Raw genomic sequence first — 24,819 nt, 5'->3', positions numbered from 1 at the left:
GTTTCCTTCTTAAACGGATGTTTTTACGCCGTTGCATAATTGGCTATGCTGGCTGCCGAGTCTCTTTTTTATACGTCATGCAACCACGCTAGCGACATAGAATCGTGGCGACGATGGGTTAAGAAGAACGTATCCGGAACCACAACATGAGCGCATTTGGATTACAGTCACCGTCGTCAATCTCACATGTACGCGGTGAACCTGAAGTGGCATGGGAACAACGGTGAGGAATTTTCCTCAACTAGACGCAGTTGCGGATTCTACATTCACGCCTGCTAGGAAGAGAGCGGTACAACTATACTGCTGTGGGTGTTGAAGGCCAACGTATCTTGAATGCTCTTACCACTACAACGGTCACAGCAGTGCCACAGGCGTCTTCGAAATAAGAAGGCTAATACAGTAAGCCGCCGGGCTCTCCGGACTTGTCGCAGCAGGAGCTGCGCATTTTGGATGCATGTTTTCGAGTACCTCGAATGTCATAGTTGTACGTTGCCAGTTCCGCGCAAGTAAGCAACTGACAGACGAGACACAGGCCTTTGTCATGTTTGGCATGGAAGTGTAAGTTGGGAGATTTCGAGAATGATGCAATCAAGGACCAGCTGTTGAAGGGTACAACGCTAAAAGCTCTTCGTGAGCGGCTACTGGTACAAGGGGACAACTTTTACTAGAAGAAATGGTTGCCTTGGCGCTGACGTTCGAAGAAAGTAGGAAAGCGGCTGCAGACATAGACCAAAATGCTTTGTTGGGCTAGTTGGTTGCTAGACCGGGAAAAACACAGCGCGAAAACGACAACCACGGGAGGAGCACAAGACACACACACGCATAGACCGTTCGACGAATATGCATACACTTGAACAAGCTCGACAACGACCAAAAAGATACTCTTCACGGAAAACTCCTGAGCTGTCAGCGAGCAGGAGGACATCACATCAGCCAGACAGTAAGCATGTAGCCTGTCACCTATGCGAGGGAGACTTTGGTAATGATGAACAGCGTAGAGCTCGAAACAAGGAAAATCGAGTATGTGGGACATCTTATGAAAGTCATCATCTTCCCATAATGTTCTACGTGCAAAAGTTGGGGTACCGCGCCACCGCGGTGAAACACCCCATCTCATCGTCATCATTAATTGTTGTCGGAAGCGCAAGCCAATTAGGAATTTTGAGTGCGACAGCAAAAACACTGAACTTCTGAAGCTAGGGTATGTACAGAGCTAAATACGTGCATACAAGATTGTAGAAGCTGTTTCCATGACGTTGGTCGCTGATACGGACGCGGCAGCTTGCGTGACATGTGTGTCAACATGACAAGTCAACATGTGTACGAAAGCAACTTTGGAACAAAACTTAGCTGTACGTGTGTGTTTTCAAGCAAGTGTGAATTACAAGGACAGAAATGCTCCAATTTTGTTTTATGTTGTGCCGTGTGTCGCAACGTTACCAGGAAGAGACGCTGTTAAGCGCTCAGATATCCGCATCGAAGGAAGATCGCTGCAATGTGCTAGCATCCAGAGTCAGCGAAATGTTCTGCCACAAGATCTCCGGGGAGAGTTTGACGAGAGAGAAACTGATGTTCTGAGGCTGGAACAACATAGAAGGGACAGATACAAACAAAGCCTCACATTGCCTAAGAAAGATGAAAGTCACTGAAAAGGTTAGCCAGCTGTAGGGATCGACCCCACATCTTCTCGATTACCGGTCCAGGGCTTGCGTCGATTTCCGTCGTATGAATGTGTGTATCAGTGAGCAAAAAATGTAAGAGTGAAAGGAGGGTGAGTGAGAGTGAGTGGCTGGTTTGTCGTCCCTTCAGATGACGCACCCCGAAAGTCGCTGGAGAGGCCTGTTAGCTTAGCTCAATTGGTAGAGCCCTGGACTGGTATCCAGAAGATATGGGTTCGATCCCTACAGCTGGCTACCCCTACATCGTTGAGTTTCACGACCACATTGGGCTGGCAAAGTGATTTGCACACAGAGTACAAGTGAAACGGGTTGTGCAGCCTGTTGCAGAGAAAGTGGGCAGTCTTTCATTGGCGCTGAAAGACAAAGTATCATAGGAACTGAAGAGAATGGACCGTGAAGGCATTCCCGAGTAGGCGGACGCATCACCCATGGGTTTCTCCGATTGTCGTAGTTCAGAAGAAGGATGGCAAAGTACGCGTATGCGTTGACCTGCGGAACCGAAGTTATTGTGGCAGATGCTTATCCATTCCCCAGTTTTGAAGAATTGCTGAACTCACTGTCTGGGGCAAGGCACTTCGCCAAGCTCGAAATTGCATCGACCTATTACTATGTTGAGCTGGCCACTGAGAGTCGGCCATTGACCACATTTATTACTCATGAAGGACAGCACAGATTTCGCCGGCCCGGCGTCGGATAATTGGCGCCCCCAACGCCCGGCAGCGTTGCCGGAATAGCCCTCTCCCGCAATTACGGCAGGGTCGCCGCGGGAGAGTTGACCCCCAGGTCTGGCTGTGGGTGGCCTTCCTCTGTCTGGGGCAAGGGGGATTCTCTAGGTTGAGTAGACCCAGATGTTTTTTGGACCCTTCGGGGCCCCTCTGGGAACAACACACCGCATTGGCACTTGCTTCCCATCGACGGGTGGTCCCGGAAGGCCCGGCCAGGACTATTTAGCTAGTCGCCATCCTCCCTTTTCATTAACTTCTCATTTCTCTTCTTCTTTTTCCTCATTTTTCTCCCTCCCCCTCTTTCTCGGCAAGGATCAACCTTGGGCTGTACTTTCTTTCTCCTAGAAGCTGCACTCGGGTATCGTGTAGAGGTAACTGCTGGTGCGCGGAGGGCGCTCTCTTGTTGGCCTCGATCCCAGGTGACACATGGTGCGCTAGTATACGTCTAAAAATAGGATAACTTGAGACTTTAGGGATACCGATAAATTTAGACGTCTAAAAGCTGTCCATAACGCTATCCATTATTTAGACGTCTAAAAGCGTGTCATATGTTGGTCACATTTAGACTTCATCACAAATTTATGCAACTATTTTCACAGGAGGTATAACATGGCGTTGCCTTGTGCTCTGCGAAAAATTATCAACGTAGTTCATTTTTCCTGCTCTCACGACAGAGTGACTACAAACCGTGTGCCTTGCAAGAGTGGGGTTCAACGTGATTAAATTCAATTTTTATTTGTACTGGCCCCATGAACAACCTAGTCTGAATGAATGAAAGATCGTTACAAGCAGGCAAAAGAAAGCACAACTGGGCAAGAGTGCTGCAGTGAGACGAAAATATGTGCGAAGCCATCGGCGCGCCAGTTTGCAAACGGCGTCGGCAGAAGGCGCAGCCAGCGCGACTGCGCAACGGTCAGTGGTCAGTAGTGATGGGCAAGTCAGTTCACTTTGATGAACTAATTCAGTTCAGTTCACTACACTGGCTTTAATGCGTTTAAAAGAATAGTTCATTCGTTCACCTGTTCGCTATTTCGCACTATCACGTGATATACTGGCGTCACGAGGCCAGGAAGACGCTCTATGTGGCTCGACCAAGATACAATAAAATGATCTTGCAATGTGGTTTTCCAAAGGCTCCAGGACATCAACATAGGAAATGTCATTTTGACGTCGGTTAACACGTGGGCGGCAGTTTTTTTTTTAACGAGAAAAGCAATACACACATCAATAGTAATGCAAGATGCTGTTGTCGTTCACTGTTATGATCACATATGTCTGCATGCTCCGAGCTTGAGAACATATAGAAGTATGACTGAGTGTACCTGCAGTTTCAACTCAATTAATTCATGTTGTTCGCAGTATCTATACATGCGAGATTACTGATACCTACACTGTTAGAAAAATTTATACCTTTTGGGGTATAAACCGCTTGTCCCAGGGCGCATACCTTTTGAGGTATAAACGCTATACCTTCCTCAAGGTATATTATCTTTATACCTCCCTGAAGGTATATTATTTGCACCTCAGGGTATAAACATATACCTCCTAGAGGGTATATTTTGAAGACCTTGTGGTATAATTGAAGAAAACGGCAATATTAGATTTGTTTCAGCGTCATATCCGAGTGGCGGCTTCCCAGCGCAGCTTTCCACAAATATTGAAAAAAAAAAAAAGGGCCAAAGGAACGATAACAAGAAAGGAAATACCTGGAGACACTCGCGCACAAACTCCCAAACCTTACCTTACACATGGTTTAAACAGGGTATAGACAGTGGTGATGAGGTATAAATGTCGTACTCTAGACCTTATTTATACCTTTTTTATACCTTCTATATGCCTTTTCTTCTAACAGTGTATACTGCCTGTCATTACACTGCACATTATACTTCAGATATCACACTAAACAATGACGCACGTGCTAACTTGACAATGCATGAGCGATCTGAACTAAAAAGTGCAACGTGTACCGTTCTGGAGAAAAAATGTTAAGCTTGCAGTGCCGCGAAAACAGCGTGCCCACCCCACGGCTTCCAAGCCACGAGCTGCCCCGAAGTCAGAACAGAACAGCGCGAGCAGTTCACAACGATCTCAGCGCAAACAGTCCTGAACGATTGTGACTTGTTCACTTGCCCAAAGTAGTTCACTCCACACGGACACGGCGTTCAAGGCCGCCGGCTCTCCCCTCCCCGCGCCGCCCGTGCTTTCCCTTACGCGCATGCGCTGAGGACGAGCAACAGCTCTGACGGGCAGCGGAGGGCCCAGCGAGCACTTCAGACACGCATTTCCCGCTATCCGGCTATTAGCTGTATTTTAGCGTAACGTTAGCTGGGCTAGGGGACGGATACGGAGCAATAGAGCTACTTTGTTAGACGTCTAATAGACATTCCCAAAGTCCACATTTAGACGTCTTTTAGACGTATACTAGCGCACCATGCGTTGCCCGGGATGGTGTGTGACATGCCCGCTACACTGAAACGGCACTTTCCTTGTATGGATTCGGCAAATTCTAAACATCAGGATTGGCGTCGAAAGGGGCACTGCATCGATGTACAGCCAATGACTATAATAGACCTCACTCAGAACATTGGTTTGTCAAGTGACAAAAATATGACCGTTCGTCATTGATAGGGAACTCGAGAAAGTCATTGGGAAATCCTACACAGCAACAAAACTGGCGACAGGAGACATGCAAATTCAAGTACAAACGAGACTGCAAATCTCCACGCTACTCTCCCTCGAGAAAATCGCTGATGGGTCAGTTAGTATTTCCGAACATAGGACACTGAACATCATGAAGGGCGTAATTTCAGAACATGAGCTCCTCGACAGCTTGAGTTCGAGGAATGCCTAAAGGATCAGCGTGTAGAAAGAGCCCGACGGATTGTAATGCGCCGAGATGGCAAAGAAATGTCGCCGAAGCATATTGAGCTTTTCTTTCAGCTACACAAACTTCCAACAGACACCAAATAAGGATATACCAACTGGCCCGTGCGACATTACGTTCCTAACCCACGCTTTGCGCACGGATCGCAGGTCTGCCGGGGAGCGTATTTCCAAAACATAACGCGCACAGCGCGGCCTTCCTTCTCGCACATCGCTCCTGTTGCCGCAGTGCGCATGCTCTTTGTAACCATGGAGACGCCGCCGCCAAGTGGTCTCGTCAGCGCAGCAACAACTCCGCCGTCCACGCTTGACCCGCGCGCATGAGCAGTGTAAACGGCAGCGCCCACAGAAATTCCGCGCGCTTTTTAACGCGTATCTGATATCCGACTCCTCTGCCTCAGATAAACAAACAAGCCCAAGTACTAGCCCCTGGCGCTGGCACTCATTGGCTTTTTCGTGAATTACTTGTAGACTTCGCCTGCCTCTGCGCACCGAACCTTTGTTTTTTTCCGGTGAAAACACCTCAATCATCGAACAATACTGGGTCATGTCATGTAGGAAAGAAACAAATCCTCGATGGACGAGTTGAAGGTGATTCGTGCCGACTTGTGCTTATGTTTTTGTTGGACACGGTTTTGTATGTGCTGAAGCTAGGAAAAAATGGGGATGTACGGTCTTGTGTCTAAACAATGAACAGACACGTGTGTTCTTTGTTTGTCGCCAACTACAAATGTTTTATAGTATTTATAATAATGAATTTCCTCTGTTGTGGAATATTACGCATGACAATCCTCAATAGTGCACGCTTTTTCGGAGTGCCAGCTCGCCTTACGTTTCAGGAAATGTCGTCGCTCATATAGCAATCTTTTTTGCTCAATGTAATAGCATCACTTCTTAATCTGACACTTACGCACCACTTAACTCAGTGTGTGTGTTGGTGTTGTCTAGTGCTTTTTTTTTTCTAGCCGCACTTGACAGAGCTTTTCCGTACAAACTAAGCAATGCTACATTCTGACACCGAAGACCGAACCCTCTTCGCACAGGTCACATGACCAAACACGAACGTGGCAAAGGACAGCGGACATCAAGTGTTACCACGTCAATACTTTGTCATGTGATACTGCAGAAGCCTTTGTATCTTGTGCTATTGTACTAACGTTCCGGTATTTTGCTGTGTAACTCTTCATAAAACACGCTTTTTTTTTCTTTTTCCAACTATGCATTTTATGAATTGTTGTCACAACGAGCTGCTGCCCATTTTGAATATGTCTACCGCGTAGTTGCATGCATATTGCAAGTCTTTCATGATTATGCTCCCTACCCTCTGCTTATGAAACCACAAATTACGAATCCGTTCGATGTATAAACAGTTCACTCTCGCGTGAAGCACCTTGTATTCCCCTGTCCGTTTATGAAGCAGTATCGCAGCAAGAAAAATGTTGCGGGAGGGGCTCTGTGGGGACATTGCTCGGAGGGGGGGGGGGGTGATTTCACCTGTTTGTCACTCCGAAATGCACTACCTATGATTTGGGGGAGGTTCAACACCCCCCCCCCCACACACACACAAACACATAGTGGCTAGGTCATTGTTATATGAATCCCCAGTTTCCGAACAATGAATAAGGAACAAGTTCAGAATATCCTACCTGGGACTAACAGCTCCATTTTTTTTCTTTTACAAATCAATCAATATCCTACTTTTTCTTACTTTGATTTATGAAGGTGGTGAATGCCATCAGTCACATCACTAACAGTTATATGTCACTTTGGAGGAGCACTTTGAAACAGGGACACAGCGAAAAGGGCAAAGAGAAAAAGATGCGTCTTCCCTAAAAGAAAACAGTTCTGATGATAGCCCTCAATGTGATTCATGAGTAGCATGTTAGAGCTGGATCTGTGTGGAATCGTGTCCAGAGTACAGTTAATAGCCCTCGGACAATTTAATTGAGCTTTGGACAGGAACGAAGAGGTAGAGCTGCACTACTAACATTGAGCAAGACTGGCAAGAACGAATAAATTTTAGGACACCATATATATATATATATATATATATATATATATATGTTTGTAAGTCAAACGTCGCCATGCCAGTACTGGACAGCTGTTTCGGCCTTGTTGGGCCATCATCAGCAGTACGCAGGCAGGCAACGTTTGAGCGGATGGCGTCAGAAGGTCACGTGGCACGTGATGCCTCCCGTCAGGGTGTCCTAAGACACCTCTGAAAGCCCAGTGCAAAGCCAGTAAAGTGTATAAGGGAAAAGAAAATTAGCAAGAGCTCTTTGGCTGCACGTATAGCAATATATATATATATATATATATATATATATATAAAGAGGGGAAAAAAGCCATCAAAAATAAGTAAATGACGCTAGACGTGTTTGAAATTCAAACTTACAGATTAAGATGGCTTCTATGGCTGCACGTAGAGAAACAGATACTCATGGAACGATGCGACAGCACCAGAGGACACGTCTTTCGCCGTGTTTGCGGCTCGTCAGCCCTGGGTAGCTGCGCATCGTTCGGGATTGGCAAACCAGGGGTCACTCAGCGAGCGATATACACCTGGGAGGGTGACTGAGCACTCCTCAATGCCACAGTGCAAGCCAGTGAATTATAAAGAGGAGTCCTGACGAAGACAGTGCCACTGTCGAAACATCGACCCCTTGCCCGTTTTACTTTTTAACGTCTCCCTATGTAATAAACTAGTGTTTGTAGCTTCCCTAAAATCTGTTTCCGTATTTTTTTGAACTTTATATATATATATATATATATATATAATGAAGAAAAATAGCATACGCTCTTTGGCTGCACGTTGAACATATGTTTATAAGTCCCAAACGTCGCCACACCTTATATATATATATATATATAAGACGTTTACTGACTAAATTAAATGCATGTCATCACATGTTAAGGGGCATCTCGTGTTATTTTACTGCATGTCTACTCTTGCAATTATTCCAAACGTGAATTCCTCGATAGCAATAATATAATGCTCACGGTTCGCAAATTGTGGGTTGACTGCACTGCCTGTGCATATGGAGACCCATTATAACGTGTTTTGCCGCTGACGTTTATTACACATCGCGGAATTAGCTGTGTCATATATGACAGCAAGAGTGATTTTGGTGAGTCCACTCTTGATTTGTTTTGTAACTTGCACTACGACTACAAAGAAGTGCATTGCAGGAACGTTCGAATAGACCCTTTATTATGTGTTCAAAATAGCAAATCATGAGACAGCATATATGCAGCTCGAATGGTGCAAAGTATGCCGAAGAGTTAAGTCAACTGCAACGTTGCAGAAATGATTTGGTCTGTGTTACACCACAGGTGCACCATTCACGTGTTGCTACAGCATCAGCGTGTAACTTGACTATTCATTCGCGAGCTATTCGATAGCTTCGATGCCACAAAGGACGGTACAAACAGCAAGAGGTGTTCTCATCATTCGGATGCACTTGGCCGTGCCACTGCTGCTGTCTTGTGCGGCAATGATTGAAGCGGCATCAAACACATGAATGGCCGTGCGAACAGGCGCATGCGCCTTGTGATCCCGGCGCAGCAGAGGGTGAGGAGGAGCCTCGCCGGCTGTGCGCGATATGTTTTGGAAATAGGCTGCCGGGGACGCACTATCTGCCCATAGCGCGCCGATACAGGGCAAAATCATGCAGCAGAAACCTGTGAAAATAAGATTAAATGTGCAAACTGCAGCGACAATCATGCAAACTATTCACCGTCCTGCCCTCAGTGGCAGCAAGAAAAAAAAAAACGTGCTGAGAATTAAAGCAGCTGAAAATATCACGTACACACATTATGGAGCTTGGCGTTGATGACTGTATGTCGCAGAAATCATCATCAAGTCTCCGCTGTACGTCTAACCCACGCGGTCCTTCCCACATGAAGGAGCAAAAAGAAAAAAAGGAGGCCGAGGTAGAGGCAAGTCCCAAGACGAAGAGAGATTACTCCCACCAAGAGTTGTACCTCCTTAGTACACAATGTTCAGGCTCTCTTTGTTCTTGTTAAACACCACTTTTATCATGGGGCAAGTAATCCTTCAATGAAACTGTCGGGACCTCCACACTAACATAGATGATATGCACGTTATCTTCGAAAAGTACAGGGTCGTCTGCTTCTACTTACAAGAGACATACCTACACGAAGAAAATCCTTTTCGCTGAATGACATAATGTTTTTAGAAGGGCCCGTACAACTGGGACGCGTGCATCTGGAGGTGTGGCTGTGGTTCTCCCACAGGCTGTAGCTGCAAAACACCTTCCGCTTGTCACAGACTTGGAGGCAGTTGCGGTTGAGGTCTGCCTTGACACTGTCTTGACAGGATGCTCATTATACTTGCCACCATCATCATTAATAGAACAAAGTGAACTTGAAAAGCTATGAAATCAACTAACTCAGCCCTAAATTTATCTCAGGCGATTTTAACGCTCACAATCCCTTGTGAGGCAGCTCAAAACTAGATAGCCGAGGTAAAATGTTCGAGAGGGTTCTTCTCTCGAGGCCACTATGTCCCCTAAATTATGGGTTACCCACATACGTAAATTCGTCAACAGAAAGTTTCTCTTCTGTAGACACTTCGCTGTGCGGTCCTGCACTTTTTCCACGTCTGCAGTGGACAGTTGAGCAAAATCCTCGTGGTATATAGTCACCACTTTCCTATAGTTATAAATTTTCGTGGTCCAACAAATTCTCTAATGTCACGACCTCCAGGATGGAAACTTTCTGAGGCAGACTGGAGCTGATTTCAGAAAGAAGCCAGCATTGTATCTTTATCTTTTGAGGGTACTAGCATTGAAGAAGCAAATAATGTTATCACCAATGCAATAATAAATGCGACTCTAAAATCCGCACCACAAACATCTGGCCGTCACCCCAACCGTTCCAAACCTTCGTGGACGCATGGCATCTGGGAAAACACGCAGAGAACGGAACAGAACTTCGGGTACCTTTCGCACCACACGGAGGTTTTCTGGGGTGGGGTGGGGCTACCCCACCCCAGTAAACCTCCTTGCATTTAAAAGAGCACGGGTGAAAGCCAAATGGACGAGAAAGCAGACGAAACGGTCTTCGTGGTGCAGTTTTATCCCCTCCTTAACATACAGCACCCCATCAAAGGCTGTTTGGGGTAGACTTGGAAAAATTAAAGAAGGTCATTCAGGCTTTTATGTCCCCTTTTGTTACAGGTCGGTTACTGGCGCCACTAGAGCGCGGCGGCTGTTGTAGAGCGCTGCGTAGGAAAGCAAGAGAAGGAGAACGGAGAGACGGGTGTGGCAGCGGGCGGATCGTATACAGTACTTGCTCGTATGTGCTCTTATGATTAAATCCAGTTATACTTTTTAGGTTGCCTCGAATATACTGCCTAACTCACGATCTAACAAATTCAGAAGTGGGATTATGAGGTCCACAGCGCAATTCTGACAGCCACAGCAGCGGATGTAACTGGATTTTGGTCACCATGCCGCGACGACATCCTACCACGACCACTCGTGCGAACACGAACTCAAAGCAGCGTGATGGGGGTGTCTGGAGTGCTGCTGTTGATTCTCAAGGGACTAACGTAGCCGGCGACAACGAAAACGTCGATCGGGAGTGTCCGGAGAACCAACAGCACAACGTAGGGGAGACCCATTCGTCGCGTGGAAACGCCACACAGCGCACCATTCAAAACGACGAACAACGCACCGAACAACAAGTAAGCAGTAGCGACGGCGCCTATGATTTGCATGATGTGATGCAAGCGACTATACGGGCTGCAGTCAGTGAGGCTATCACGGGGGCTGCTATATTGTTTCGAACGACCGGGACCGGCGGACAACCTTCAGCGATGGGACGATTGGCGGAAATCAGGTCCCAGCATTCAACCCTGTTAGTGATACGAACGTCACAATCGAAACGTGGCTAAAGAGCGTGGATACCATTGCAACAATGTACGAATGGACTGACGCACAAACAGTTTGTCACGCGGTGTGCAAGTTAGAGGGACCGGCCAAAACGTGGCATGAAGGACTTCAGGAAGTGCTGACGACGTGGCAGGAATGGGAAACACCTGCAGAGCGCATTCCCATTCATAAGAAGCCTTCCGAAGCTGTACCACGAAATGGTCGAGAGAATTAAAAAAGAAAAAGGATGAAACGGTTGCCGAGTATTTTCACGATAAAGTGAGCCGAGCTAGGCGATGCGGATTGACTGACGAAAACATTATGGAGTACGTTATAACTGGACTAGACGATGAAGAGGCAGTTCGTTGTGTCAGTGTGACCTCCTTTACAACGCTTCAAGACCTTTTCAAGTGCATCAAAAAACTGGACTTGTTGCTGTTAGAGTTGCACCGAATCGCGATGAACACAGATCAGACGGAGTTCGTTCGAGGGCATCTGATAATCAAGCTTCAGCAAAGCTGAGGACAAAGCGCAAGCCGATATTCAATGAGAAGAAGGAACCTCTTTGCTTTAATTGCAACAGGTACGGTCATATCTCGCTGGAATGCCCAGAGCCGCAGAAGCGACAGCGTTACGACAAGTGCAAGAAGGTCGGACACAAGGTACAGGATTGCCCAGCAGAGAAGACAACATCTCATACTGTGAAAAGTCACCATGTTGAAAATCAAGCAGTGTCGTGTAGGGACAATGAGAAATATTTCGTTGACGCGGTCATAAACGGCAGACTCTCTGATGCCGAGGAGTTAGATGTCGTGTACTCGCCTCCTAAAGAAAAGATCAACATCGCCGGATACGGGTCAGGAAGTGTACCTGTATGCGGTATTGCGAACGCTCATATCAAGATCGACGAGGCGAAAGCCCAGTCTATATTGTTCCAGATCACTCTTAGTCCGTACCGCTTTTGGTAGGACAGCCTTTCATTGAGCAACGTCACGTACCCGTCGTTCGTAGGCGGATACGCTGGGCCTGTTTGAAGAATGTCAAGATATAGACGAAGATGATAATACGCTTAGTCGAATACAGATCCCAACACCACAGAGACGTGTTAGCCTATGGGCAAAGGACTCTACCGTCATACCACCGAACTACGTCGGTTTCGTTGGATGTTTTACGCAGAGTACAGCGGAAACTGACCTCTTTGTAGATACACAATACAGACCAAAAGAGGGTGAAGAATATTGTATTCCAAGTTGTGTTGTACGCGTTACCGATGACTCGCAGTGTTTTGTGCCCATTGTGAACATGTCCGGCTCAGACTTGAGTATTCGAAAGGGACAAGTAGTCGCTCGTGGAGATAAATGCAGCGAAGATACGTCCATTGATCTGCCTGCCGTATTGCACGTTCATCCTAACAAATACGAGCCTATCGACGTGCATGACCTCAATGTTGGAGAGACGGCATCGTCAGAGGAACGCCAGCAGCTGGTTCAAATCCTTGAGGAGTACCGTGATTGTTTTGCGAAATCATAGTCTGAAATCGGACTAACCACTGTGTCACAAATGAATATAGAACTGCTTACAAACAAGCCAGTTACGTACCGACCTTACCGACTTTCGTATAAGGAAAGAGAGAACGGCCTTGGCGGTGTTTTGCTTCAAGAGCAATCTGATACACACCTGCATCCGGTCATGTACGTCAGCCGCAAGACGACACCAGAGGAGCAACGTTATCACTCTTACGAACTGGAAGCGATTGCCGTTGTTTGGACGATCGAGAAGTTGAGGCTGTATCTCGTGGGGATGAAATTTCTTCTTATTACGGATTGCAGTGCCCTGCGAACGGCATTGGCGAAGGGAGATTTGGTGCCACGGATTGGTAGATGGTACCTGAAGTTGCAGGAATTCCAGTTCGACATCGAACATAGACCTGGTACAAGCATACCACACGCTGATGCTTTAAGCCGAATGCCACATGGAGATCCGGAGGAAACCAACTCTACTGATGAAGTACATGTGCTCGCTACTGCGTTGACTACGGAAGACTGGCTCATAACGGCACAGAAGACGGATGCTGAATTGCGGAGCATTATATAAGACCTTCAGGCCCATCCGAAAGACGGAAACAGTGAATGTTTGCACCGCGAATACAAAATAATCAACGGACGACTGTACGGGAGAGTTCACATCGACGATTGCGAACATCCTAGTTGGGTGGTGCCCAAGGCGGCGAGACATCAAATCGTCCGCAAGTGCCACGACGACGCTGGGCATTTTGCTGTTGAGAAGACTCTTGAACTCTTGCGCCGTGACTAGTGGTTCCCGCGAATGAAACGCTACGTGCGAAGGTACATCGCTGAGTGCCTACAGTGTTTGTTTCACAAGAAACCTTCGGGGAAACAGCCGGGTTCCTTGCACAGCATCGACTAATTGGGTGAGCCGTTTCACACCCTTCATATGGACCTTTTCGGCCCGTTCGTTAAGAGTAAAAGCGGCAACATGTACATCATCGTTGCAGTGGACGCCTTCACCAAGTTCGTACTACTACGCGCTGTCCGGAATACCTGTGCAAACGGATTTCGACGCTTTTTACTGGACATAGTCGCTATCTTCGGAGCACCGAAACGTTTGATCACTGATCAGGGTACGTCATATACCGGTTCAAGTTTTCAGCAGTGTTGTCGAGACCTAAAAATTGTCCACATCAAGAATGAGACTGGTGCCAAAGGCCAGGTAGAGCGATATAACAGAATGATCACCCCAGCAATTGTCAGCTTGTGTGAGGACCCCAAGGGAAAAAAAACTGGGATGACAAGCTCCCTCAGATACAGTGGGGAATTAACAACACGTATCATAAAGCACCACGCACCACGCCGTTTGGTTTGCTTTTGAACTATATACCACGCTCTGTATCGGGAGATGTTCGATGCGGATCTCTTGAAGAAAGCTTGAAAGCAATCGACTACATCCGAGAGGATCAGCAAAAACAAAGGGAAGGCTACAACTGGAAGAGAGCTGACGCTCCGCACTGCGCTCCTGGTGATTTGGTTATCTTATGACATAATCCAGAGTCGACGGGAGAATCTCGAAAGTTGAAGGAGTGTTACAAAGGCCGATATGTTATAACTGAGGCTTTGCCTACTGATTGCTACCACATCGACGACATCCCCGAGATACAGCGGATGACTCGCGTTTATAGCAACATGGCGCCCGTGGATAAACTTCGGCGTTATCAGGTTTCTCAGGACAGTGACGACGAACTCGTTCCGTCCAAGGACTGTGAATCGGAAGATGACAACGTGGCTGTGCCTCGCCGTTCTTCGCTCGTCAAAAGAAAGCCAGAGAAGTATGGTTTGTCTCCCGGGACGGTCGACGGCTAGGATGGCCGAGCGTTACAGGTCGGTTACTGGCGCCTCTAGAGCGCGGCGGCTGCTGCAGAGCGCTGCGTAGGAAAGCAAGAGAAGGAGAACGGAGAGACGGGTGTGGCAGCGGCCGGATCGTATATAGTACTTGCTTGTATCTGCTCTTATGATTAAATCCAGTTATACTTTTTAGGTTGCCTTGAATATACTGCCTAACTCACGATCTAACAGTTTCTTCGGGTAAATGGAGCTCCATATCAGAACTTGGGCTAGCAGGCTGACCTGCTCGGTCAGCATTTTCACAACATATCGAGTTCTTCTCATTACAACAGGGATTTCCTCTCGTTGAAGCAACAAGCTGAAGAACAAGCCATTTCCGTCACAGGTGGTGAGAACCTTGCATACAACAGTCTCTTTACCATGGTAGAGCTCCTGAGAGCACTGTCTTCCGTAAAAGTCGGTGCCACGGGGCCAGACCGCATCGCATATTCGAAGCCTACTCACCTGTCAAATCAATCTAAACGATGTTTGCGCAAGTTTTTGTTAATAACGTCTGGGAAGAGGGCCAAATGCCGTCAATATGAAAGGTAGCAACGGTCAACCCCTTCCTGAAGCCTGGGAAGGATGCTTCAAACCCAACTAGTTAGCGACCTATTGCGCTGAGAAGCTGCTTGGGCAAAAATTTCGAGAGGGTCGTTAATAACCGATTTATATACTGTCTTGAGATTAAAAACTGCCTTAATAATAACCAGTGTGGATTTCGATACGCGACAGACCACCTTATTCGAGTGCAATCCACTATTCGAGAGGCTTTTGTCTGAGGAAATCACTGCGCGCCTCTTTTCTTTGATTTAGAAAAAGCCTATGATACTGCTTGGCGGTATGGTATCATCCGTCCCTGGCGGACAACCTCCACTCCGTATCAAAGTTGATGGGTAAACGGATGGATGTAACCTTTTCAGGGCATGGGTGTAACGTTTTACATCACTGGGATCCTGTCTTCGACGAAAAAAAAGTTGGAGGAGCTTACAAGATGTTAGCTGAAGTTTCACCGCCGCTTGAACAAGCAAATCGTATCCGAAGCAAACCTTCAGAAGAATGGCATAGACGACTCGGCCATCCGAACTACGATGCCCTATCAGTCATGTCCAGTAAGCAGGTAGTTCGAGGGCTCCCAAGCAGTTTACCTGCACCCACAGAACATTCCTGTGAACATTGTATCATTGGGAAATTAACGCGGCTGCCAATCAAGTCTACCAGCCATGCTCCCAGACAAATGGTCAACGAGCTAATTCACATGGACTTGTGCGGCCCTTTTCCACGCTCACTCGGAGGTAGCAGGTATCTACTTCTCATCGTTGATGATTGTAGCCGAAAGATTATTGTGCATTTTATGAAAGGTAAAGCGGAGACAACGTCGATTGTCCAAGCGTCGATCACGAAGACTGAAATTCAAACCGGAAAGCGGGTACAAAGAATACGGACTGACAACAGTGATGAATTTCTTGCACAGGATCTGGAAGATTTTCTCGCACGTACGCGAACCGTGCATGATAAACAATGCCTTACTCTCCAGCACAGAACGGCATAGCCGAACGTACAAACCGCACACTCGTCGAAACTGCCGGCGTACTACTCGCAGAGGCAAAATTGCCTGAGGTCTTCTGGGCTGAAGCGGTAAATACAGCAGCTTACATCAGGAACAGGTGCAGCGAAATAATATTGCAAGGGCGTACTCCAGAGGAGATCTATACCAATCGCAATCAAACGGTTGTCTACCTGAAAGTTTTTGGGTGCCTCGCATATACATGGATTCCAACACATCGCAGGTCCAAACTTGAAGACAGGGGCATACCCAGCATTTTTGGGGGATATTGCGATGACCGCAAGAGATATAGGTTATTTGACCCTCAACGTAAACGAGTTCTTCGTCAGTCGAGATGTTTGCTGCCTAGAACAGCGCAGTGGTTCAGAGCTTCTGCACAGTTACAACCAACACGAGACCGAGCCGATGCTCCATGTTCCTTTCTGCGAGCCCACCACCATCTCTCTCCACGAATACACCACATCAAATACCACGGCGTCCACAACGTCACACATGCGTCGTGACACGCAAACGTCAGACAACTCTGCCATCCGGAACAGTTCTTCTATAGATACTTCCGACGATTCCACCGAAGACGACGGTCTTGAATTACGTCGCTCTACTAGACTTTCACATCCTCTTCAGAGATTACAGGTGGACCCGAAGAAGAAGAGTTATACTGACCATGGGATTATACGGGAAGTAAAAGAATGACCTGCCAAAACAGTTCAACTATGCGAGCCCTCCACCAACGCAGAGGCTATAACCTCCCCTGAATCCTCAAAATGGAAACAAGCCATGGACGATGAATTACAGTCATTACACGAACATGGTACCTGGACCCTAGTGGATTAAGAGCCCGGAATGAAAGTAGTCAAATCCAAATGGGCCTACAGGATAAAACGCAACGAATGCTGATAAAGGGAGTATGCAAGTATGCTGATAAAGGGGTGATACAGAAATATAAAGCGCGTCTTGTAGCCGTAGGAGCCAGTCAAGCACATGGCGTCGACTACTATGAAACGTTCTCACCAGTAGTGAAGCTCAGCAGCCTACCATTGTTATTAGCTTTGGCCAATGAAGAAAACCTGGTGATGCGTCAACTCGACGTTAGAACGGCGTATCTCCACGTTGTCCTTGAAGAGGAAGTGTATATGGAGCAACCACCTGGGACTAGTACCACTTCCACTTCCGGGAAAGTCGGCAAACTAGAAGAATCTCTCTACGGTCCGAAGCAGTCCGGTAGAACATTGTACCAAACTCTCGACAGAACGATACAGGATCTTCACTACAGTAGGCTGGAAAGTGACATATGCGTGTACATTTTCCGCAACACGAATGAAACAGTCATCCTCTGTGTATACGTTGACGACGTCCTAATGTCAGCGAAAAATCAGCATGTGCTTAACAAGGCCATTGAAGCTCTGGGGAAAATAATTGATTTGAAGGACCTAGGTGAGCCAAAATATATCCTTGGCATAGAAATCAGTCATGATAAAGTCTCTCGGAAGATAAGCTTGAGCCAAGAGAAATACATCTCAGAGATTCTCGCCAAATTCGGCATGCAAGATTGCAAGCCTGTCAAAACGCCCATAGTGAAAGGACATTCCGTGATATCAGGACAAGCGAGCAAAGATTCTCCTGACACAAGTTACACTCTTAAAAATGAACTTCACCGCATAGCACGCTCCTAGCCAACCATCATATCGAATGATATCGTTATCAGCCCTGATTTGTTGAAAACTGGGGGCGTACGCCTTTTTGTGACAATTATGAACAGCATAAGTGTCACAAAAAAGGCGTACGCCCCCCGTTTTCAACAAATCAGGGCTGATAACGAAATCATTCGAGATGACGGTTGGCTAGGAGCATGCTATGTGGTGAAGTTCATTTTTAAGAGTGTACGACGGTGTTGAAACCCAAGATCAAAAGGGGGGGGGATATGTTTATAAAAAAAAAAGGAAAGGTCAGCCAGACGGAGGTCGGCTTGCTATTCCGGAACACAAAGCAAAGGGATTCACACGTGCCCTATCAGCAACTCATTGGAAGTTTAATGTACTTGGTACAAGCTACAAGACCAGACATAACTTTTGCTGTAAGCTACCTGAGCCCATTTAATAATAGCTATACTCACTTGCACTGGCAAATGGCCAAACAAGTGCTTCGCTATTTGAGCGGTACCATAAAGACCGGAATAACGTACACCGCTTCCGGCTTACCAATTGTTGGTTACACAGACGCTAGCTGGAACGAAGATGAGACGGGAAAATCCAGGAACGCTTACGTGTACATGTTGTCAAAGGGTGCAATTAGCTGGAAATCCTCAAAGCAGCGGGTGATTGACGCAAACGACACGACTATTTTTGTTGAATCTAAAAACCTCACAACACTATTTTGTAAAGCGAGCTCTGTTCTCGATAAGTTTAACTTGTGGCTATCACATAACAAACTTGTTGCTAACTTTCAAAAAACGTCGTATATGGTATTCCGACCGTCTCAAAAGAGCCTGGATTTCACTAATTTGCAGCTTTCCTTCGGAGGGAATATCCTTTCTCGTGTTTCTGTCACCCGGTTTCTGGGCGTCTTTTTGCAGGAAAACTTATCCTGGCACCATCATATTAACCATGTGCGGAGTAAAATCTCCAGTGGATTGTATACTCTAAGCAAACTCAGGAACCTAGTCCCAACTAACATACTTTTAACCATATACTACGGCCTGATTCATTCCCATATCAACTACGGCCTTGAAGTCTACGCCCTCACGTATAACTCTAATCTGAGCCCACTGCTTTTTGCCCAGAAGCGTGCGCTACGAATTATCCTTTCTGTCGGCCGTCTGGAGTCGGTGTCATTCGCTTTTTCTCTTTTATCTGTACTTAATATTTTCGATCTCCGTGATTATAAAGTTGCCCTTCTTATGCATAACTTTTTCTACAGGTCTTTTGACAGACAACTACTTAACTTTCAAAATTTCGTTCCACCATATTCCCTACGGAACGTGTCGCATTCTCTTCAATGTTCGGCCTTTTGCTCTAATTTCGGTCATTTCTCCCTTTCTTCTTTTGGAACTAGGTTGTGGAATGAACTCCCACATAACCTACGGTCAACAACTAGTTTTCTCGCTTTCAAGCGCTCTTGCAAATTACACTTTCAACAGCGGCATTAATCTCTTTATTTAGTTCAATGACATGTCCATTTCTTCATGTCCATTACTTCATTGTAGCAACGTACACCGTTTGTGCATATTATATGTATTGATGTGTATCATCTTGTATATTTCCTTGTTACATTATGTGCGGACTACTACCTTTGCATTGCCTCTCCCTCATAAGATGTATTTGAATAATATGTTTTCTTGCGGGACCGTTTAACAGGGTTTCCCCCTCACTGTCCCTTATCTGAAGTGTGTTCCTGATTTTGTGTAGCACTAATAAACAAATAAACAAATTGCACTTTCTACATGTGAAGCGGAATATCTGGAACTCACCGAATGCCTAGAAGAAGGCAAATGGATAAAAATGTTTTTGGCCGAACTTTCTGCCCTACACTCAATTCTGTTAACGAATACGAAATCCACAAAGACATATCAGACTTTGCGAGACGGCTACGCCTTAGAGAATTCTTCGCTCTTACAACACAAGAAAACAACAACGACCTCCGACTACCATCAACCTGGACACCAAATCACGGCCGAGAACCCGCATTAGACCTGTACATTAAACAAGTAAGCAACGACATCCTTCGCGGTATTTCCCAAAGCTCGCGTGGTCACAACCTCACTAAAACACAGCGTGACATCATCAAAGCGCTAGCTGACAGAGATGATATCATTATCAAGCCCGCAGATAAGGGTGGGAGTATGGTCATCTGGCCCACAGATAAATATATTTCTGAAGCTCATAGGCAACTCAACAATGCGCAACACTACCTCAAACTGGACCATGACCCAACAAAGGAGTACACGGCGCTAATAACCCATACCATACAGGACCTCCACGAACGAAAGCTCATCACACGTGATGACCTCAGATATCTCACCCCATCAAACACAGGCGCAGGTCGATTCTATTTACTGCCCAAAATCCACAAGGTACACGCCAACGAGCTCTATACGGCTGACATCCCCGGCAGGCCAATTGTATCTAATAACAACACACCAAGAGAAAGGCTCTCGAAATTCCTAGACCACTATTTAAACCATATTCCGACAACACTACCATCGCATGTACAAGACACACCCCACCTCCTCAGAATAATCAGAGATATCAACAACACTCGTACATTTGGTAGGGACACAATACTAGCCACGCTGGATTTGATATCACTGTATACTAACATCCCACACAACGACGGAATCACAGCCCTCTGCAATACCCTTTCTACAACAAACACCAGAAAAGACACGGAAACCATACTCGCTCTAATGGACTTGGTCCTTAAACTGAACTACTTTGAGTTCAATGGCGAACACTACCTACAAGTACACGGTACAAGTATGGGCACACCTGTTGCACCCACATACGCAAATATCTTCATGGGGTTCTTAGAAAACAAAGTTCTCAGCGCCCTCTCATTGAAACCCACGGTGTACCTTCGATACATCGATGATATACTGATAATATGGGAACACGGGGAACATGAATTTCAAAAGTTCATAGATCAACTGAACACCGCGAGTAGCAACATAAAGTTCGCATCACAACAGTCAACTCACTTAATTAAGTTCCTCGACACCACAATATCACTAGACAACGGCAACCTCATCACAACCCTGTACAAAAAGCCAACTGACAAGCAACAATACCTTCACTTCAAGAGTCACCACCCGCGTCACTGTAAGGTTGGAATTCCTAATGGGCAGAGTGTAAGACTACGCGGAATTTGTTCAAACGACACAGATTACGCTGAGAAGCTTGACAAACTCTGCAGTACACTTGCCCAAAGGGACTATCCAGACTCCCTCCTAACCGAATTCCGTCGCAAGGCACACACACTCGATCGAGACGAGGTTCTGGAAAACCGAAAAAATCCTGACGCGTGCCAAATAAGCTTCATCACAAGATATTCAACGCACTTCCAAACATCAAAGCCATTCTACAGAAGCACGAGCCCCTCCTCCAAAGCAGTGACCGGCTTAGCAATATATTCACAAATCCCATACAGGTGACATAACGACGCGCAAAAAACCTGGCAGACTCCTTGGTCAATGCCAAAATCAGCAAAACAAGCACCGCGTACACGGGAACGCGACCCTGCAACCTCCCGCGCTGCAAAACATGCAAGCACGTTCAACACGCTAACTCCATCAAAAGTAGTGCGAGCAATTACACCCACCCCGTTGACCACGCATTCACATGCACAAGCTCCAATGTCATGTACTGCATTGAATGCGGCGACTGCTCTATGCAATAGATTGGTGAAACCGGCCAACAAATGAACAACCGCCTTACCGGACACAGAACCGACACGTCCAACAAACTCCCCAAAGCAGTCGCCGAACACTTTAACGTTCCTGGCCACAATTTTGACAACATTAAACTATATATTCTAGAAACCGGGTTTAGATCCACACGTGACAGACGTGATAGGGAGTCTTATCTCATATACAAGTTCAACGCTCTTCACCCGTCCGGTATCAACAAATCACAAGGCACCCTAGAAACATTTCACAAATAAAATATGTTTTTCCCTTCTACCTCCATTATCATCTGTTATGTTCTGCATGGCCACTGCTTTCTACTTTCTTTATTGCATGCCACAACTTTGCATTACAAATATTAAAAAAAAAAAACTTTGTTGGTTCTGGAATTTTCCCCACGTAACCACTAACCTCCTTATCTTTCGCTATGCTTGCCAATTCTTGCCTGTTGTCCCGTTTCGTCCACGTGTTCGTGAACCTTCCATTTTTCTGTAACCGGTCTGTAGCCTAGATCACTACGTTCACATAATCCCCTCCACACTCTAACAAAGCAGCCATTCACTCCGGCCGTAAAAGCCCGTACGGAACCTTTCTTCCCTCCGGGCTGTTGACCCACAATTCGCATGAACCTTTAAACACGTCACACCTAACCCTTTAAATACCATGCCAATGATGAGGACGGTGCCCAGAAGAAGAACAGTCTCTGTTCGAAATATCGGCGGCTTCTGTCCCTTCCTGGATTTGAGAAGTTCTGCGTCGGAGAACTTCAAATATACTGCGACAACCAATAGGCGATCAAGCTTATTGAGAATCCTGTCTTTCACCAACACTCCAAGCATATTCGCCTAAAATATTTCTATGTCAGAAACGAATTGGAGCACAGAGGGTTCAATGAATCCTTCGTCGCAACTGAAGAAATGACGGCTGACGCTCTCACCAAACCAGTATCGAGCGATAAGAACATTTCTTGTGGTAGTGACTGCGGGCTGAATATACCCTGACGAATATGGATTGGAATTTCTACATATCAGCCGGTTTGAGGGGGAGTGTATTATTGTCATAAGTTCACCCCGGCTGATAATCACGTCACACTCATCATCTTCATCATCCTATTGGTTTCTGGTTTCGGTTTATTAAATAAACGGCTGGCTGCAGCAACTCTCGCGCTGCTTCTCGTTCCTTCACTTAGCACGCAGCCAGCGAAGCGCACGGCCGTGTCTTCTCTTACATTCTTACACATGCGACATTCAGAAACCAGGCATTCGAGTATTGACCCTCAGCCCCTCTACTACTCAGTCTTTACCGTTGACCTGCACATTTTAGGACTAACAAACGTCACAGGCCTTTGTCGCTACAAGGGTGCAACCCTTAAACCCTATATTGGGAGTTTATAACCTGTAAATATGCTACCTAATTAGCCCGGAGTTACTTTCGTACAAGCATATCCTCCATTCTGTCCAATATTTTTTTTTTTCAGATATTTCTTTTTGCGGCTACAAGGCAGCCTATAACTTTTAGGCATCCATTCTGTATGCACTGTTACGTTTCATCTAGTTTAAATCTAGTTTAGTTCATCTAGTTTAACTTGTTCTGAAGAAAAAAAAAATCCGGTACTTACCGCACCTGAAACGAAGTTCGTATAATCCTGCGGAATTTTGCACGGTATATTATAGTTCACCCCTGTAAAATAGAACATTGGTCAATTGAGGACTCGATACCACATGTTTCAGCAAGGGATCGCCGCACCCCAAATTTACGTACAGCATATGGTCAAGTTTCTACGGAGTCAATGGTTGTATTAGCGCTATTTGGGTATTCGAGTGGTAATGCAAAGAATATGCCACGTCACTGAAAATGCTCTCTCGTATTCCTGCGATGTCATGCACTTAATTCTCACGGTCAACGTCTCTGTGCGGGCTTATTTTGGTTAGATTCCTATGAAGAGTGCATGTGGTGTGAAAAATCGGAAAACCGTTCGCAGCCCTCGTTGTCCCCCGAGTATGTTACATTCTCCTGGGAATAGATGGAGATGGTTTGTGGAGGCAAGCCAGATTATTAGAACATAAGGTATCCTTGCGTGCAGGATGCGTGCAGGTGAACGGTAATGTTTGTGGAATATAAAAACACATTAAGATTGTCAGGCATTAAGTGATGTCGAAGCTCGTCCCTCTACTTAGGTTGCACTCATATGCTCTCACCGATGCGATTAACAGCGACAGTCACTTGACCTAACCTGAATATCAACTACATCCCAAGTCACCGGGATCGCAATCAACCTTACACTACGAGCTTTACGTTTCTATGGGAACGATGATGACTCGTCGTCAAGAAGCAGATGGTATTTGTCTGATCTGCGGTGTACAGGATATAGAGTGACCAGGAGCATCGAAAGTTTGTCCTTATTCGATAGCGGTGGGAACCTCGTAGAGTTGTCTTCGCTGTCTAGTGCAGCCTTAATTCTACTACCAAGCAACTCACTAGTTGCGCTGTATCCCTGCAGTGCACAGGGAGAGAGCTGGGACCGTATTCGCGTCACAGTAATAACCTCGGTTACCTTGTGTCTCGCCTGTCATTGGTGGTTAAGTGAGGAAGGAGTGAAGAAGAGAGGTGAATGTAACGAGATAGACGATCCTGCACCCTTCACGCTTTATCTACTTTATCACGAATATTGTAGAATGACGAGTTCGACCAACGGTTGAGGGCGCGTCACATTCATTTCTGTTGTTCACGCCTTCTTCACGCCACAACCAATGACAGGCGAGAGTCCAGGGCCGGTGCTAGGGGTATGCGGGGCCTGAGGCAAAGGCACACCGCGGGGCCTGTTTCACATGATTAAGTGCATACTTGATACTTTAAAAAAAGTAATCTCTGGTTGAGGGCTTCGTGCGCAGGACCTAAGTGGGTCGCCTTACTCGCCCCCCCCCCCCCCTATCGCCGGCCCTGGGCGAGACACAGAGTAATCGAAGTCGATTACTTTGACGAGGATGGGGCCCCTACTGCCTTAATACACTGACGGATGGATACCTGCAACGTCGCACGGGCTCCACCCGATCTATGCCTCACCCACGAATCTGCGTGCGTCTGCGTGGGTGAGGCATAGATAGAATGGCATAGATGCAGGCTTGCCTATCATGGTGAGGCATGATCATCAAAATCTTTAGATCGTGCGCCTAATCATGCCTCTTGTCTTTCAGAGAATAATCGCAGGCCCTATGATATGAATCAGCCACACCATCTCGCTCGGCTTGTTTAATGATATATTTTGGACGTGC

General features: G+C 46.4%; 1 protein-coding gene across 1 annotated transcript in view; it reads right to left on the bottom strand.

Moving 5' to 3' along the window:
• LOC135372722 (uncharacterized) overlaps positions 1-24,819 on the bottom strand; it is a 92,950-nt gene that overhangs the window by 10,100 nt on the left and 58,031 nt on the right. Inside the window, exon 5 of the mRNA XM_064606216.1 lies at positions 23,166-23,227. Coding sequence (XP_064462286.1) covers positions 23,166-23,227 — 62 coding nt within the window. The remainder of the gene's footprint in view (positions 1-23,165; positions 23,228-24,819) is intronic.

The sequence above is a fragment of the Ornithodoros turicata genome, chromosome 1 (assembly GCF_037126465.1).
Source record: "Ornithodoros turicata isolate Travis chromosome 1, ASM3712646v1, whole genome shotgun sequence".
In the NCBI taxonomy this organism is placed as follows: domain Eukaryota; kingdom Metazoa; phylum Arthropoda; class Arachnida; order Ixodida; family Argasidae; genus Ornithodoros; species Ornithodoros turicata.
The sequence above is the reverse complement of the archived record's forward strand: the minus strand, read 5'-3'. Positions and strand labels throughout refer to the sequence as shown.